The sequence below is a fragment of the Drosophila biarmipes genome, chromosome 3R (genome assembly GCF_025231255.1).
Source record: "Drosophila biarmipes strain raj3 chromosome 3R, RU_DBia_V1.1, whole genome shotgun sequence".
Lineage (NCBI taxonomy): Eukaryota > Metazoa > Arthropoda > Insecta > Diptera > Drosophilidae > Drosophila > Drosophila biarmipes.
The window spans coordinates 21,760,892-21,780,693 of record NC_066616.1 but is presented as its reverse complement, the minus strand read 5'-3'; the positions used below and the strand labels follow the sequence as shown (position 1 = coordinate 21,780,693).

The following is a 19,802-nucleotide window of genomic DNA, read 5'->3' as shown; positions in this document are numbered from 1 at the left end:
CCTTAAATATATCAAGTCACCTTTAAGTGCTTAATTTAATGTGTACGCCATCAGTCCGAGGGAGGCCATAAAAAGTTGGATGATGGCTCGTGACCAGGCACCTTCCCTGCTGTTTATTTGACGCAATTAAAATGCGTGGCATAGGATGGGAGCGGTAGGGGTTCCTATGTGAAGAGGGAGGACCTTAAGTGCGCCTAATCGAATTACATATCGCGGTGACGACTGCTGATGTCATCGCCATCATCATATTTTGGCTTTTGCCCACACAACTTTCAGCAAATCCTTGCTCGCTCGTGACCCCCTCTCTCACCTTCAAAAGGGCTTCTTTAGCATTCCATTTTTCTGGGTCAGTAGCCATAAAATTGACAGACGTCTTTCACACGGCAAAAAATTATGCAGACGACGTCGCTTCGGAAAGTTCAACAACCGATGGAGGAAAAACCACACAACCACCCACACACACACGTGCAGGGGAAACCCCACCCGAAAATACCACCCCCAACCCTCGCGGCAGCGGCCATCAAAGCTTGCTTTTCAACATCTTCATTGAATTATTTCGCAATCTATTTTAATAAATTTCATATCCTTTGGCATTATTTCCCATTTCCTGGCAAAAAAATCAATAACGCACATAACGCAGCCACGATTTGTTTTTGCCCACACACACATGCGTTCCATTTAGCACATAAAAAAGAAAAATGTGGTCCCAATTTAAGACTGAAAATTGTCCCAAGCAGCGAGCAATTTTTTTATTTAGGGATTTTTCTTTACCAACCGAAACTCTCCTCCTTTTTGGGATTTTGTGCAGGGCGCAGGCGCCCTGGAAAATGAGCTTATATCTGAATGGAAGGAAGGCAGGACATGCAGGGGATGTCCACACAAAAGGTACAGCAATTTGCTAAGGGCATTATCAAAACATATTCATATTTAAGCGAGTTATTTATGTTGTTTTACTTAGTTACAACAGTTTGTCGTCGAGCAGCCAACCATGTAGCCTTGCTAGCCCGAAGGGCTTTTCCTAGTGTCAACACTCGGAACATATTTCTACCGTTAACTTGTATGATATTTAATTTGATTTCCTCTTTAACTCAACTAGGGCAGTGTATTTTCGCTGAATTTAATAAATTTATTTTTAATTTTCAAATAACAATTTTTAAGATCTTTTAACATCTACTAAAAGTTTGTAGTACATACATAGTTCGAGTTAGGGAAGTTTGACTGTATATATTTTTAGGAGAGACATGCCCACAATTTTGTATTCTACATCAAGGACTTCTTTACATACCAACGCCTGCCGCTGTAGGGCGCCACCATTGCACTTCCTTGGTCGCCGCTAGGTGTCGCAGCAAATAAAATCGTGTAGATACACTCAGAAAATGATTCGCTTGCAACTAGCAATTATTTTAATTTTAATAAATACACTTTGATATAATTTTTCACGAATAAAGCTTTAATAGAAAAGAACGATCTTCTCCTTGCCAATTTGAAAATTTTGGAGTGTGCACCAGGAAGTCTCACTATAAAGATGGAAAGTATTCCTGGGAAAGGAGTATTATTAATTGGATTCCATTGCAGATATGAGACACTTACCATATATAAAACTCTTTTCTCAGCATGTAGTAGGGAATCGTTCTTAGCGTATCCGGAACCTCAGAGCCAGACGGCAAGATGGTAGCCGTATGGTCAATTCTATGAAGTACATTGCTTCTAGGCTAATCTGACCACCTCCAATCCGGGCGAAGTTTACTTTTTTTTCTTGTCATCCTTTTCAACTGTCGGATACACAGGTCGCAATCAATCAAACAGATGAGTCTTTTAATGGAAGTAAGAGAGCATCGTCCTATGATTTTGAATACAATCAGCTTCGTCTTATGACTTTTTAAATCATTGTTGCCAGGCCCAAAGCTACACCAGTGACAAGTGCATGTGCTGCAACTTCTTTGGCGCTCAAACCGTCATCACCTTTCTTTTCACCGCCCCCCGAATCTGGAATGCATGGAAAATTTTCATTTTCATTAGTTGGCATTGTCCATGATGATCGTGGAAATTGTCAACGCATCCCAGACCACAAGATGGGCAAGGTGACAAAAAAGGATACACGATACACTGGCATAATAATATAGGAGACATAGATGGGATTTAGCAAGGACAATTTCTGGGAAGCGTTAAAAATTGTTATGTTAAAAACATAATAAGAAGCTCTTTGCTTTCAATTATTTTTTCTATAACTTCAAACTATCACTCACATGACGGGCCATTGACATCGCCTTGCCTGGCCAAGATCGCCCCGGGTGGCATTTCATAGTAGTCACGGCCACCCCACTGTAGAAAATAATAAATGAATTATAAATATTAAATTAAATAAATAAATAAAGATAGGATCAGCACTCACCTTGCGGCTCCTGTGTTTATACCAAGGTCCTTGGCGCGATTCGAAGTACTCGTAATGCGCCGAGTCCTTAGTAAACCAGACATCGTCCTTGGTCAGGCCCAGCCTGATCATGGCGGCAATTTTGAAGAACAAACCAACTCCTGATATGACCAAAATGGGGAGCACCTATGGAATGGATGACCTTTGTTTGAGATTGACATAAAAGTCGGATGAAAATGAACGTTTTTCTTCTAAAATGCTTTATGGAAAGAAAACGCTGCTATTTCAATAGCTTTAAAGTGGGTTGCATTTTTATAATTTCTTGTTAGATTTGTCATTAATTTAGAGACACAATTAATAAGATAATGGTTAGGGTTTCCACACAAATAATTAATTTTTGTGAAAAAGGTTAGGTTATAATTTGGTTGTAAAATTATCCATTTGTGAAAGCAGTCGATTCCTTCTCCTTGAACTATTTCGTTTTTGTGGTTTCCTGTATTCTGTATAAGCAGGTTTGCTTTGGTGTTCAATTTCCCTGGGGCCAGCAATGGTGTTGCAATTGCTATACACATAGATTGGAGGCCTCGGGCCGAGCTTAGTCGATCCGAACCCTCGAATCCATACCAAGCAATCGCAGAAGTCCGGCCAAAATGATGTCTAGTTTGACCTCCAATCCATATTTGGTCTACTTCTTTTTCTTATCCTCCTTTTCAACTGTGGAAAAGAGGATATAGTCATTTGAGCGCCTCGTCCTACGACTGCTCTAATCCTCCTTTCAACATTCCCAGCACTTTAAGCGGAAGAAGCCATCGCTGATGCACTCACGGCAGCAGGTCCTGCCATTTTCCTATAGGGTTCTTTTCGCTTCTTGTCAACTGGAAGGCATAAATATTTTGAATTACCCAAAGGGAAAATAATATTCAACGCCTCCGAAAACAACCAAAACCAGTGACAAGAAGTGAGAAATTCTGACAGTTCTTAAATATTAAACTTGTAATTTAAATATATTCTTTTTTGGCTGGGAATGTTGTCAGGAAGCGCTGAAAGAAGCTGTTTTTATTATTTGTGTTAATATTTGAGCAGTGCTTGATAAATCTAAGATCCTAGATTACCAAAGCAACTTACATGACGGTCCTGCTATGTCCCCTTGATAAGCTTGAACTAAGCCATCTGGAACTTCACATCGTTGATTGTACCTTAAAAACTGTGTATAGGTTTTCTTAAAAGTGTCTCTAGGACGTATTAATGTCTGAGCTTACCTTAAGATATCTTGGGCGGTAGAATAAACTATTTCGGGTCTCGGGATTTTCACAGACAGCCGTGTTCGCAGTGTAAGAAACATCATGCCTGGTCAGACCAATCTTTACCCAGGATATCACTTCGGCAACAAATGCGACAGCCGTAATAGCTATTATCGGTATTGCCTGTGGAATGGAACTCAAATAATAGTCTTGCATAGGATTTTGAAGATTAAAATATCCTTGCAGACAACTATATTGAGCCCTACTCGCAAAAACCCGGAACGGAAATGATTTTAAGAACCGCAAATATTTAGAAGAATATTTAGAGTATCGAGCCCCAACCGGAAAAATTAAAATTTTGAAAAACTAAAAAGATTTACTTAAATGTCATTCATTTTTCGATAGCTATATTAAAACCAGGTAATAAAAAAAATATTACTTTTTAAATTTTCGCGGTTAGGGCTTGATATAGTAGTCTGGGAAACACAACGAGCTAATTGATTATAATAAAAGTCAATCAATAAAATTTCAGTACTTTAAAATCATGAATAGACAAATTAGGTAATAAATGCCTAAATAGTTCCATTTTTAAATCGTAAATCATTCAAAATTGTTTTGAATTGGAATTTCTCAAGTGGAAGATGTCGCTCTCAACATCACTTTGCACTCTTTTATTTAGTATCGCCTTTCTTATACTTCTTTCGGAAGAATTCATGGGTGTAGGCAAAGAACATTTTATAGGGGCTGGATAAAAAGAGGTTGATATATGTTTTTGACATTTCTTAGATTTTTCAAACTTGGCGCCTTATCTGTTTGTTTTTATCATTGTAAAATCGTATGATTCCTAATTGCAAAAGTAGTTATAATATAAAATTCAAATTATTAGTTCAAAAAAGGAGAGTTAACAGAGCTGCTGTAGGTGGCGCGTTGGTAGCCGGAGCTAGTCAACAGAGTTTCTAGGGGACTTAACAGCGGGAGCGAAAAAATACCGTTCAGCTGTCCAGTCAGCTGTCACTTGGTATTTTTCTCTCCCCTGCGCACGCTGCTTCCGAAATCCTGACAACCGACGCCGGCAGAGGCGGAGGGCAGGCGGCGCTAAAGCAGCGGAGGCAGCGACATTCGAACTTCGCTTTCCGAACTGCGCAGTCGCAACCCGCAAGCCAGAAAACCCGAGAAACAGCACAAATACAGGATAAATTCAGTGTCGTGCAGCTAGAACATTTCCGCAAACGTTTTTGGGCACTTATTTATGGCTTTGGCCCGTTACACCAATTCGCGAGCTTGTTGAGCAACATAAAAAACTAAAACGCAATTCATTGCCATTGGCAACAACAAAGTAGAGCCGAAAAAAGGGAAGCGTAGTCAAAGCAAGTGGCGAAAAAACGAAACCGACAAAAAATCAGGAAGAAACAAGTCTATACTTTTTTTTTGGAAACCGTACAAGTGGCGAAATTCAGGCTTTTCTGGGAATAAAAAAAACCCAGATAGAATAAAAAACCAAAGGAAAACAGCTAAAACGAACGGAAAACCTCATTTCCTTGGACCAGCTGTCAGTGAAAAGGCCTTCAAAATTCAGATAAAGCAGGAAATGCACGCGCTTCAGGAGGGCGCCACCATGCTGCACCACCAGCAGCCGCCGCCACCCACTTCTGGCGAGGATCACCTGCTCACCGCCGACTCTTTCTTTTACGCACGCAGCAATCCCATGGAGAACGCGGCCGCAGCCGCCGCCGCCGCAGCAGCGGGCTTGATAGATCCACACCACAACCGGGACCTGCACCAGGCCCTGGTGGCTTCCATAGCCAACAATGGGGTGGCCGCCATTGGCGGTGGCCTGACCACAGCGGCGGTGCTGAAGAGTGCCGCCCAGCAGCAGCAGCAGCAGCAGTCACAGCAACAACCGGCGTTGGTGCAACAGAGCCAGAACTCGGTGGTCGTCTCATCTGGCCAGGATCAGCCCAAGCAGGAGCAGGCCCAACAGGCAGCCCTGGCTCTGCTCAAGGAGAATGTGAATGCCTCGGCTGGCGGGGGACAGAACAATGGCCAGGCCGCCATGGGGGGCAGCAACAAGAGCGGCTCCTCCGGCAGATCCACGCCCAGCCTGAGCGGCGGCAGTGGCTCCGACCCGGCACCGGGCAAACTCTTTGTCGGCGGCCTCAGCTGGCAGACGTCGTCGGACAAGCTCAAGGAATACTTCAACATGTTCGGCACCGTCACCGATGTGCTCATCATGAAGGATCCCGTCACCCAGGTAAGCCGAAATATCCTCTATTTTCACCTATTATATGTCGTATTCTTTGTGACGATGATGTACCTCCATAATCCCCCTGCCTTTCGGGTTTACAGCTACCATTTTGTGATTTACCTTTTGCACAGCTGCAGAACTGCAGGTCTTGTCGCCCTCTTTGCATTTCCCTCTTCCACCAGCCTTCCAGCCGGGGTTTAGAATTACAGTTCTTCGGCGTTACGTGCCAAAAACAAAAGAATCAAAGTGAGAAGCGGGAGCAGGAGCAGGAGGAGTAGAAGGATGGACCACCGAACCCAAAACCCAAATTTAATTTAATCAGGTTTTATATGTAGATCAGCTCGTCGGGGTTGATCCCCTCGGAACTGTTTATAGGGACACGAACTTAAGAACCAATTTCCTTGTCATAATTGGTATGCAGGGTGTATCGGTTTTCCTATAAACATGCTGGGCAAGCATTCCTGAGAAGTTTGATACTTGGGATATGGTTTTAAAAAGTTAGAATTTTGATGGAACTATTATAATAATATAAACTTTCTTATAGATAACTTTGGGATCTTAAGTCTTATACAATAAATTTCCGTTCTAGATCAGGTTCTACATGGTTATACTAGTATTTTTGATAAGAGTTTCTAAGAAACATCATGGGAATGCTGACGAATTAGAACATTACCAATATATCTTGCGTTAGAAGGTTTCCCTCGTAAAAGCAGAGTTTTGGCAGCGGAAATTGACCTTTTAGAAATGCTTAATGCCTTGAGCAATTTGTCCGCTTGATAAGCGGACATTATCCACACATCCTACATGCATTTGGTCGGCGGTGCCCGTGCACATACATTTCCCTTCGATTATATACAATGTGGCTCCCCAACGAAAAAGAGCGCGCGCGCTGCTTTCGGGCCATAAAACAGCAGCTGTCTTTGCTGCATTGTTCCTGCCCGAGTCCTGTTCCTGCGGCGCAGCTGTTCCTAGGGTTTCTGGGGTTCGGTGTTTAGGGATTCGGCACAGGACAAACTCTATACGTACACCTGGGGTTGTTTGCGAGCCAATTGCGCAATTACGGAATGAGTCCGAGTGAGTCGTACGGCCACGACTGCATGATAGGGCAGTTATATTCGCCGCGATCGACTAACGGGGTTGAGTCCTGACCCCTCAGCAGTAGAACCCGAAAGATACACACACACACACTCTCTACACACCTTTTGTTCCATTCCCCCTCTTTATGAAGAAGAAAAAACAAGAAGAGTATACAAGAAACAAGAAACAAACAAAGCGAGAAGAAAACTGGTTTACCAACTGTCTTTGCTTATGAAGACGATCCTTGCGATGGTCGGGGGAATACCATAGTCCATAAGCACCTAAGATCAGTCAATTAAATAGCTAGTCGTACGATGTAGTAAGCCCAATGTATGAACTACTAAACATAACATAATTTTAATAAACACAAAACCACAATCAAAAGTGAGGAATCTCCAGTCAAGGACAAGGCCGGAAGCCATTAAAGGAGCAGCAGACCAGCCTGATTACCTGCGGCCCAGGTAACCATAGCCACGATGCCAAACCACAGGATGACGAACCAGCTTAGGTACATTTTATAAAAAACAAATACAAAAAAAAAAAAAAACAATCCACAAAAGCAATCGCCAAGTACTTAAACTACTGTATAAAAAGAGAACGTTTAGCGTACTTGAATTACTCAATACTGGCGCATCGTAACTCTCGTATATCGTATAACTCTGAGCAACAATAATAACTGCATAATTGTAATCGTATCTCTAATTGAATGTACTCGTTCTTGTACTCTCCTAATCGTACTCGTACTCGTACTCGTACTCCGTATTGTGTACTTGGTTTACCTTAGCGTTTCTCACCCAATAAAACCAAAAAGTATTCAACAAAAATACAAATCCACGCATTGATTTTAAGCAAGCCTCCGAAAGCAAATCGAACTAACGAGTTTATCTTCCATAACTTACACCGTTGTTGAATCTAGAAATCAATTGAAACCATAGTTGAAAGAGGCGTGCTTTACCCCAATAATATACTATCTACCCATGTTCCCACCTTAGTGTAAGATGGAATCGAAATCGTCCTGGCAACTGTTGAATTGATTGTGTAACATAAATAAGAACCCTAGTTTAGCATAATTTACCCCATATTGCAATTTATTATCATATTTACAAGACCCCGTAAAAGTTAGAAGTTAAATAACCATTATCCGACATTTCGTTTGTATGTGTTTAGTTAATGCTTTTTAATTTACTTTGGCAAATCGAATCATTCAAATTAACAATATATTTTAAGTTGTGTACTTCGAGCAATACATATTTGCGTTCTGTTATGTCGCTGATTTTTTGTTCTTTGGGATCCCGCCGTTTGTAACCACATTAATTGGAAGAAATCCCTTATGCCTAGTAAATAGAACACCCAAAATTCGGCTTAAATTCATAAATCAAATCATAGGATATATATTAGGTCCTGTATATTTATGTAGCTAGTTGTGTTACCACACAAAAATCCCCGTCCTGAATAAAGCTCGCCTTTTAAAAGGAATTTACCCGAGGGTTAATAATACACTAGAAATTATATATTTTTCTCTTTAGGTAGGTAGTTTTATAGTTGATATCTATTTCTCTCTGGACTTATGTAAGATAAAATGTATTTGAGCCATTTGACTCTACTTTGCCCTAGGCTTAAGAACAAATTGTATCCCCCATTACTGTAATATATGTAACCGGTACGAGATTAGACTAAGCAACAAAAATCACACATTCGATACTCATTCTTTGTAAAAACTATTAAGTAATTGTTAAGCAAAACTAACCAAAGAAAACGAATTGTATGGCAAAACGGGTTAAAACATTAATTGCAAGAAAAAAAGCAACAAACAAGAGGGCTTTAGATCATTCTTAGAACACATATCTAGAGCATTCCCACTTTTTCTAATAAACCTATCTTGAACACACAGTGCGTTTTAGAACTTGCAATATTACACAGTAAAATTCACAATAAATATCTTTCTAAATTGTGTGCAATGTAATTTTATGACTAGTTTTGGAAATTATAGCTCTAAAGCGCACTGATCCCACTTTTCTCTATATCGAAGCCTTACTATCACACACACCATATGTAATTGCCGCATACATTTGTATCCTTGAGTTGAGTTCGCATTCACGGCAGAGTGAACGAATGTTTTGGTATCCTCCAGTTTTCGTGTATATATCTATGCCTCCTGTACCTACATATATATCTGGGATCTAGAGGGGTGCCGCATCAGTATGGTGAACACGTTGAATGCATATATTTCGTAATGTTTCTATGATATATGTATGTTCCAGTTTAGCAAATGACCATATAACGATCGATCTACTTGCGTATAACTATTGGTATTCTGTTAACAAAGCAAAAGTATCCTTAGACGAATTTTAGTTTTTAGTTGAAACATATTTTGTGTTCTTTGGATTTAAATTAAAACTTGTTTGTGTTTACTCCACGAAATAAACAAAAAAAGAAATATTGAAAAAACAATGCAAATTTGATGAGCAAAAGCGTAAAAAGGCCACGCCCAATTCAGTCGATAAAGCCATCTACATACATGCATATAAACTGTATCCGTATCTGTGTTTACATATATCTTTATATATAATTTTTATATACTTGTGGAAGGTCGAGTTCCGACCGACTTGATTGATTCTTACTTTGTTGGACTTTTGCTAACGTTCCGTAGGACATTTTACGATTATTAATCCTAGTTATATAACTACAACTACATTTGCAACTTAGACTTAGTCGCCTCTAACCGAAGCTCTGTCTTTGCACATGATTTTCCAAACCAAACTAATGTATTCGTGTCTGTTTGTTCTTTCCTTCCCACCAACCACACACAAATCTAAACTGAAACACCTACAGCGCAGTCGTGGCTTTGGTTTCATCACATTCCAAGAACCCTGCACCGTGGAGAAGGTGCTCAAGGTGCCCATTCACACACTCGATGGCAAGAAGATCGATCCCAAGCACGCCACCCCAAAGAACCGACCTCGCCAGGCCAACAAGACCAAGAAGATCTTCGTGGGCGGCGTCTCGCAGGACACCTCCGCCGAGGAGGTCAAGGCCTACTTCAGCCAGTTCGGCCCCGTCGAGGAGACGGTCATGCTGATGGACCAGCAGACGAAGCGCCACCGCGGCTTCGGATTCGTCACCTTCGAGAACGAAGATGTGGTTGATCGCGTCTGCGAGATCCACTTCCACACCATCAAGAACAAGAAGGTCGAGTGCAAGAAGGCCCAGCCCAAGGAGGCGGTCACCCCGGCTGCCCAGCTCCTCCAGAAGCGCATAATGCTGGGCACCCTCGGCGTGCAGTTGCCCACAACTCCGGGCCAGCTGATTGGAGCCCGCGGCGCAGGCGTTGCCACCATGAACCCTCTGGCCATGCTCCAGAATCCCACACAGCTGCTGCAATCGCCGGCAGCCGCCGCCGCCGCCCAGCAGGCCGCCCTCATATCACAGAATCCGTTTCAAGTACAAAACGCCGCCGCAGCAGCCTCGATGGCCAATCAAGCGGGTTTCGGCAAGCTGTTGACCACATATCCGCAGACCGCACTGCACAGCGTCAGGTAAGTGTTAAACCAATGTTATTTGGAACTTAACTAATAGATGGTAATCTCCCTTAGGTATGCACCCTACTCGATCCCCGCCAGCGCCGCCACTGCCAACGCTGCCCTGATGCAGGCCCATCAGGCGCAGAGTGTGGCCGCCGCTGCCCATCATCAGCAGCAACAGCAACAGCATCACCACCAGCAGCAGACCCACAATGCCCATGTGGCCGCCGCCCAGCAGCAGCAACAGAGCCACGCCGTCTCCAACTCCGCCACGCAGGCGCACTCGGCAGCGGCGGCTGCCGCCCTGGCGGCCAATGCCGCGACTGGAGCCGGAGCAGCTGGTGCCCACAGCCTAGCCGCTGCCGCCCAGCAGGCGGGCTTGATGGCCGGCAATCCCCTGAATGCCGCTGCTGCTGCCGCCGCCGCTGCTGCCAATCCGGCGGCCGCCTACCAAAACTATGCCCTGGCCAATGTGGACATGTCCAGCTTCCAGGGCGTCGATTGGAGCACCATGTACGGCATGGGCATGTACGTCTAAGACGCGGGTTTTGTTTGGTAATTTGAATGAAACACTCACTCACCTTACATCATACTCCACCACCATCCCACAAACCACACCCACTCTCATGTGAAACACCACCACCCCTAGTTGTAGTTCCATACGAAATCCACATGGCCCCCATCCATAAATATTCATAGAACCACACAAAACACTCTCATACGAAGTTGGTTTTCCTTTGAGTTTGGCTTAGTTAGTAGTCCGCAACACGGAAGGCAAATTAAGTATTATATTTAAGGCGCCCTCGGGCGAGTTCAATAAATACTAACTAATATATATATACATATAAAAAAACATAAGCAATATAAGCAACAAACAACAAAAAAAGCAAAGCGAAATCGAGGAAAAACAAAATTCAAAACCAAAAAGAAGAATTACGGAGCGATAGAGAAGCAAAAGAAGGAAAACACATTAAAAACCACCGATTGTGATTGCGTTTAAATGTAGCCGTTAATATATAATTTTTAGTGCATAAAAAACCATTAAACCTAATCCTAAATTAAATAAATAAACGTAAAAACTAAAAGTAAATATATATATAAATACATATTTATGAAAAGCAAGAGCAAGGAATGAATCTTATGAGTTGACTCACGCTCGTCTAACCCAGAATGGCGCTCATTATTGGAAAATCGAAGAATTCTTTATTTTTTGTAGCCCCAAACTCAACTGAAATCAATGAGAAACTACTCCTGCAAGGGCAGTATTAATTAATCGAATGAAACTGCAAAAGAAAACGTTTTGCTCAAGACAAAGAGTTATTGATTAATGTTTAAAAACCAAGCTAACCAACTAAAGCGATGAGACCCCAAATGAAACTACTATTTTAGAGGTTTAATTGAGTTCGAATTTAATTCACCCAGCATAGATTACAACAGCAGAGTTAACCAATCACCAACGAACATCACCAACTCACTTACACAAAAACCCAAAAACCCTCATCCCCTTTAACTTCTATCTCCCTAACTCTGTTCTTTGTACTTAATAATATAACATAAAACTACAAATACCACAACGAACAAACCAAATTTCTGTTGTGTTTTGTGTGTGCGACTCTTATTTGATTTAGTATTAGAACTAGTTTTGTCTCCACTCAATCTCAACCATTTGTAGCAAGTAACTCAGTAACATTTGTTGAATATTTTGGCATTTGCATAGTACTATTATTTTAATTTCGACCGACAGAACGGCTTCTTTTATACATTGTAAGACATTCAAGTGAGAACGAGTCCTTAGGGCAGTGTACTAATCTTTTAGATTTTGAACCCCCTCTTTCCAATTCGTATTTCATTTGCATAACCATCCAAGCAACTCATGAACCAGGTAACATTACTTTACTGTAGCTTATTGTTTTAAATGGCACAATCTTAGTTCTTAATATTATTTTGTAATTACCCTTATCTGTAGCATTTGCATTTGATTTTGCATTCGACAAATACTTCACCCATTGAAATACCAGGAAAAAACAAATCGAAATAAGAAGGAAACGGGAGCAGAAGCTCCTGGTTAGTTATGTATTTGTCTCATTGAACGGCTTGCATGTTTGAAGTTTAGTTTTAATTACTAGTTATCATTTGGAAAGTAATATTTTGCGTATGTAAATATTTAGTTTATATACATTACACACCTACACACACACATTATATGGAAAACAATGAAACATTTGAAGTAATTTTTGTGTTTAATAAAAACCAACGAACAAAACAACAAACAACTTTGCCACGTGAGCAAACATTTGTGTTTTCTTATGATTTGATTAACTTGACTGTAAATACTTGACCACATTATACTGTATCTTTTGATTTGATTTGATTTAAAGTCGTAAACCACACTCTGTATCTGTTGTTGTGCTGTGCTGTCTTTCTCTCTATTTATCTGCTCCTCTCACCCATGTGTAGAACTTATTACATTTCGATGCATTTGCCAGTACCAAAAAGTTAACGATTGTGTGCGATTGTGGAGAATTGTTTTTAATTCCTGTAGATTGTCGCCTCGAGGGGTGAGTATTATGATGTAATATCGTTTCGTATACCAAAGATTTTGCATATTAACCCGAAATTCATTTCACATTTGCTGGGCTGCTGAATTCGAGGCTCGAGTCCCCCATTTATCCATGTGCAGAAACTAATTTATTTATTTATTGTTAACGCTTAAGACTCTAACACATTCCACACGTGCTATGGTGCCATTTACTTATCAATATTAATATTTATAATTTTTCCAACTCTTCTGTCAGATCTCGATCTCAGAACAATTGCTTTTAGCATAAGATTGATTTTACCCTGCCAATCCAAGAAGAATACGAAAAATTCCTTTTTACCACATACACACTTTTTGTTCTATCGACATAATTTATAAAAAAAAACAAAACCAAATAAAAATATTTATATTTGATTACTGCATTTTCCATTTATTTATATTAGCCTAATAAGCAAGAAGTCAAAAAATGCTCTCATAGTTGCCTATGTTTATTGTAATACTTTGAGAATAATTTACAAATTTTTGGTTACTTTTCCGTATGCTTCAACATTAAGTCGGAGCGACAAAAAGTCGGCCCATTACTTAGTTATTCGTATTGTAACAGTTGCAACAGTCTGAATTCGATAAAAACAACAATATGTCTCTTATATCCAACGAAATGTTTTGTTTTCCATACTCGTACCAAAGATATATACCCAAAGTAGTAGCTTGCTGATTTTGATACTTAGTAACCAGATCGAACATACTTAAATAGCGCTCTCTATAAATATATACATATACATATATCTATTTTTTGAGTACCAATATTAATAGTAAAACTAAATTGCTCAAAATGGAGGGCTGGTTGATGTGTTTTGCTAAGAATTCAGAAATACAAGGGAATCCAAAAAACACCGAATTGAAACTGAAATATTTGTTTTTAAATTTTAATTTAATTTTAAAAACATTCAATTAAATATTTTAATATTCTTTTTTGAAAATAGGAGTAAAAAGAAAACTGCATTTCAGCCAGCCCCAAACCTTCATACATTTTACAAATAGAATCTGTATTTTTGACTTGTTTTCGTGTGGTATAGCGTCATCAAGATAGTCGGTTTTCCATCATTATTTATCTGCCCAAAAACTACATGAAGAACTTGCTGTACTATAGAACCAACATTACACACTGCGAATTGGAGTTTATCATTTCGTTTGACTTGTAGGTTGACAACCAACTTATTGAAATACAAGATACTTAGATAAACCTAGTTATTTATTCCTATATTATAGTTATATACACACATCTATGAAAAACGCATGACGAAACATGTACAGTAGTCAATTGAGTAACATCCCTATATATACAACGGCAATCTCCGAGATTACGCAGAGACAACCCCATATCATCTGTCACAGTTGTACCCCGAGTCAAGATCCCGAAAGTCCCACATTAGCAAGACATTAGCATTAACTACGTACATACTACCTACATCATACACACATACATCATATGACAATAAGATCAACTGTGTTTCAGCATTCAAGTGTCAGTATTCGTAAACCAAATTACCTAACAAACTTATACTATGTAATCGACAAGGAAACCAATCCTAGGGAACCTTTTGGATTTCGGATGCGGATTGAGCGGCGTTTTTAGAAATTGGAATAGTTCGGTTAGGATAGCGTTTGAAACAAGTTCTCCCGAGCAACTCAAGTGGCGAAAACTTTATAGATATTTACATGCATACATATATACAGATAGATACAGATACATATATATACATACGATGATATTTAGCAAGACCGTGATATATTCAATTAGTAAAACAAAACAAAAAATTATATATTATATGTATATATCAATTATATATTGAGGCGTCTCTCGAAATGTGTCAAATTGCATACTAAGAGTAGAATTTTTGGTATACCCAGGAAAACCCTGGGAAAAACAAAGTAAACATTTCATCAACTGTTGTTGTGAAGGCTACAAAACCACGCATATCACTTTGATGGTGTCAGAACCCAGAGTTTTCGAGTTTTACCCAAGAAAACCAAATCGAAAGTTAAACTGAATTTGTGAAAAGAGGTTTGCTGAAGAACTCCGCAGAGAATCTTTTTAACCAATCAACAAAGACATGAAAACAGCGCAAGAAACTGGATTTCATTTTGGATATGTATGGTTTTAGATGACCGACTTCGAGGCATCCAATAAAGTATTGTTGATTTGAGTGACTAATGAGGACCAAATTTTTAGCGAAATTCAGAAATCAGGTTAATAGATCCTAACGAGAAGGTTAAAATCATGCCCGAATGGAACTAGTTTAATTAGACCCCTATTATTTAATGACCTGGCATTTTTTGGCTTCTTGCTTATTGTTTGGCGTTGTTATATTTTCCTTATCAACAAAGCGCTATGAATAACACCGACACTAAAACAACCAACACACCCCACACACACCCTCAACAAGCTAGTCAATTGATGTGCATGGGCACAAGCTAATTCTTTATGAACGAATGCAAAAAGTGGTAAGTAAGCAGTGAACAACCAACAATAATGTGTAAGGGAAAATTCAAACCAAAAATCGAACGTACACAATAAAGTCTAAAAGCAATTATTTCCCCTGACTAACCCTGGGAAATATAAAAACAACAAAACATATAAATCACATTAAAAATGCTCTAAGAAACGTTTAATTTAATTTATTGAGAATTAGTTGGTAAGCCTAAGATTAAGTCCAAGTGTTAAATAATTTCGAAGCAATGCGTACAAAAGTATTCACGAGATACTTTTACGAACCAGCTATATATTTATCAATTGCTAAAATTATATTTAAATGCGTAACATATTATTAAGAAACCGTGAATGGCTACTTTTGCTCATTTCAGATGCTTAACGAAATGCTAAAATCAAAGACAAGACAAGTCGTATTCAAACCTAATTTAAGTGTTAAGCAAGAAAAATTCAAATATACTACAAAAAAAAAGCATAAAAAACAAACCAAAAAAAATATATACAATATATGTATATTTAAAAAAGAACATGTTTTCTTATATAGCAAGGAAGGATGATTACTTTAACTGGCTCGTAACATATCAATTCTACTGAGCTGTATTTTGAAAGGGAATGCAAAGAAAAACGAACGAATTCAACACCAAGTTCAATTGATACAACCGTGGTTTTTTTATTAGGGCTAAATACAATAAAAGTCGTGAAGAAAACACTCAAAAACTGAGGTGAGTAAAATCGCTAACCAAATTTTAGCAGAAAGCCTTGCTAAGACTTTCCTAATCGAAAACATAACTTAGACTCGTCTTCCAGCAACTAATTGAAATGAAAAAAGTTCTTACACCAATAGTGACAACGGGAGAAGGAAATTTTAGGGATAATAAAGATCAGTTATGTTTTGTCCAGAACCCCCGATGATTTCGAAAACCACTCCAAGGGGCGGACCGAGCTCAGCTTTTGGCTATACTTGTTACACGTAATCAATCAGTACAATTTTTGCAACGAGGAATTTTAAACGAAAGGCGACCATTCGAAGGAGAAATGGCGCAGAACCTTGTTTTGAGTTTTGATTTCAGGTTCTCCCGCTTGAAAAGGTTCCAAACACACAGATCGTTTCAACCCCTAACAAAAATAGCAGACGGGCGGAAAGCTCCCCTCACTAACTGTTGTAAATTTGTTTCTCCAAAGATTGGAATGAAGGTCAAGGAAAGTTGAAAAACAAACTATATAAACGATAAGCAAGTGCATTATATTGAACGATTTGGTAAACAATACGAAGGCTAGCGATAAGTTTTCATATATATATATATAAAAACGATATAACTTTTAGGCCATAAGCAAACCAGTATGAAACCCCTCGAATTGAGTTTGGCTTGGGCTCAGAATCGTATCCATAGATCGGAAAGTATGCATAGATCAGTTCGATTGTAACAGCCAAGCTTAAGTGCATTTCTTTACGAAATGCTTATTATTTGTTTAGCCTGTAACGAGAAATGGATATATTATATACACAACACCCTGTATCTTGTACTTGTAACATGTAACTGCTGTCGCTCTACTTCTCGCTCTATACTTGTAGCGATGTTTAGACACTAACATATATACTGAAACCCCATATATATAATTCTTTCGATATATACAAAGGACATGTAAACGGTATTTACTCTTTTAGCCCAAAGTACCCCAAATCCAAGCCGAGAAAAATCAAACAAATTGCTGACGAAAATATAATGTGAACCCTTTGTGTAATTTTCCTATTGAAAAACTTCTTGGCATAAACCCTTTTTGAATTGAATTGAAATGAATAAACGAAATGTGAAAGAAAATTTTACAAATAGAACCGTTGTATTTGATTTGAGCTAAATGGAATACGAGTACTATAACATCTGGAAAAGTATATTTGTAATTTGAAAGTAGTTTGCACGAAATAATTTCTTCCTGTATAATGCACAACAAAAAAAAGTGAAGTGTCTGTACAACATATTGTATTGTTAATGTTTAGCGTAAGACTAGCTGTAACTAAATCTATATACTCGTACATTCGTATGGTACTAATTAGTTCATAGTTGAATTAGAAACCACCGTCATATTAGACTTTGTAAAATGTACTTGTATAACGTACTCTTTGTTTCGAACTTGATACCACGTAATCGTAAAAGTAATGGTAAATGATTGACATTTAATAATATCGACATTGATTATATAAAAACTCACTATCAGTAGTTTTCCAAGTATTTTTTTGTAGACTATACCCGGTGCTTATTTTATTTTTTCTAAACATTTAATTCTCAAATATGTACAAAATATTATGTTCCTTCGTTTTCACATACCCATAATATTATTATTCTTTAACATTTAAATGACACATTCTCCATCAAACAGTTGAGTACCGGTTATAAGTCGGTATTTTAATTTTAGTAAAGATTTGTCTTTTAAGGATATAATTTTTACTTTGCTCTTTAATTTTTTAGTGTATGATACTCAAGCTTTTAGCGCAGCATTTTCTTTCAACCATTCTGATTTGTATGTAAATTAACAATTTTTTAAAATAATTTTATTAATTTGCTTTATCTTAGGCTTAGACACACAGAAGGCAAAGCATGGTTTTTGATACACAAAGATATCTCAATGGAAATCAATGATCAGCAAGCGAAAACCTAACTCTTTTTAAGAAAATACATATGCGACAATACCCTTTTTGTGTGAACTCAAAGTTTGTTAGAGAGCATCCTCTAAGCGAAAGGTAAATCATATGATTCAACAATTAACAGTCAGATCTTGTAGGTAGATAGTCAGAGCGAGGACAACATATAAGCAATATATAACTTTGATACCGATGTGTTAATGTTGAGGCAAACTCAAGTAATAGATACATATAAATTAAATATATATTTGTATTTCAAAGATGTGCCGTAAGCGCGATCTTGAGCATTAAAACGGTGACCCAAAAAGCTAACACTAGAACCCTAAGCGCTGAGTTGAACGATGAACCAATTTATTGACACACCGATGTTGGTCGTTATAAGCAAAAGAACAAAAAATGGTAGCTCATAAAAGGAGTATTAATATCTCAAAAATGAATTAAATGTTTTACGTTGCAAGTGTTTGTGCAAGACAAAATTATATACAAAAACCATTGAAAAAACTGTGTCGGATTTCGAGAAGTTTTCGAAATGCTGTTCCCAAAGTTGGTTGCCCTTAGCTTCTTATGCCGTATAAATATATTATTGAAACTTAAATATTATATAAAGTATTTATAGATAACGTATAGATTTGATTAGACCGTAGTACATACATACATGCACACTCATTCACACTAAAAGACAGACATCAGTTGGTATTGAGTAAACTTGAATTTGCGTAAAAATTTGCTGTTTGACTTTGACCCACACGAAACTCAAACCGAACTCATCTTAAATGTTGCAGCGTATTAATATAATTAATTATATATATATACTATATACATATATACCACAATAAATGTTTCACATAAAATAATTTGCTCTGTAGTTTCAACCAACTTCATTTTCCGTGCATTTCCACACCCAACACATCTACTTATTATGATTTTGTATCTACTATATGAATCTTGCGCGTAGCTAGTTGGATTAAATTGGCCTTTGTTCGATTTTTTTAACAACTACACTAATTAACATTTTATTTGATATTTTGCACCGAATAACCTTGTAAAGGTCTATCCTACTTAGAACTGCTCCAAAAGTCTGTTAGAGGCACTTAAAGTAAGCATAGAAGTAAAAATTCACCTCTTAAAGATTCCAAATATAGGTTAATGGTATGGTAAGTTTTGGATAGGGTTTTCAGGGCAAACGGCCTTTGACACTCACCCCCCAATGATGCATAACGGCCTTCTTCGAGAACACACAGGGATCGTCATCTAGAAAAGGTACCAGGTTCTCTGCAAAGAAAATGGTTCCTTAGACCTGAAATGGATATCTGCTAAGTCTGCTACTTACTCCTAACTAATAAAGTGCGGGTGGACGGTGGTGGTTGCAACTAAGGATGGGGTCGATAGGGATTATTACAGGGCCTCCTCAGGTTATCCTGGCTTACCTTTGGCACGAGTAATAAAGGAGCGCGCCTTCGGAAAGCTTCAGCTGTAAGACGAAGCGCCATTTTATTAAAATGTGCTAGTCCAGTATTTTAAATTTTCGAATTTTGAGTAAAAATTTGTTTTAGCTTTGCCAAAAGGAGAATACTTGTTCTGATAAACACGAAATTTCGATAAAGACTAAAATCTGTCGCTTAGATATTGTTGACGTAGTTTTCTTGTGTTCTAAAAAGGGGTATATTTATTGAAAGTTA

General features: G+C 38.5%; 2 protein-coding genes across 7 annotated transcripts in view; one reads left to right on the top strand and one right to left on the bottom strand.

The window, feature by feature from the left end:
- The window catches only part of LOC108026139 (poly(U)-binding-splicing factor PUF60-B), a 99,792-nt gene extending 82,487 nt beyond the window's left edge, over positions 1-17,305 (top strand). For all 6 annotated transcript variants that reach the window (XM_017096868.3, XM_044095561.2, XM_017096867.3 and 3 more), the window contains 3 exons: positions 5,311-5,863; positions 9,767-10,470; positions 10,528-17,305. In XM_017096868.3, coding sequence (XP_016952357.1) covers positions 5,311-5,863; positions 9,767-10,470; positions 10,528-10,993 — 1,723 coding nt within the window. In that variant the 3' untranslated portion in view covers positions 10,994-17,305. The remainder of the gene's footprint in view (positions 1-5,310; positions 5,864-9,766; positions 10,471-10,527) is intronic.
- On the bottom strand, positions 1,381-19,739 carry LOC108026141 (uncharacterized). The gene is given in 8 exon segments (XM_017096870.3): positions 1,381-1,538; positions 1,591-1,746; positions 1,749-1,772; positions 2,247-2,322; positions 2,393-2,557; positions 19,325-19,395; positions 19,454-19,493; positions 19,551-19,739. Coding segments are annotated over 7 exon segments (552 nt in total). The 5' UTR covers positions 19,614-19,739; the 3' UTR covers positions 1,381-1,538; positions 1,591-1,633.
- Positions 19,740-19,802: the final 63 nt, after the last annotated feature.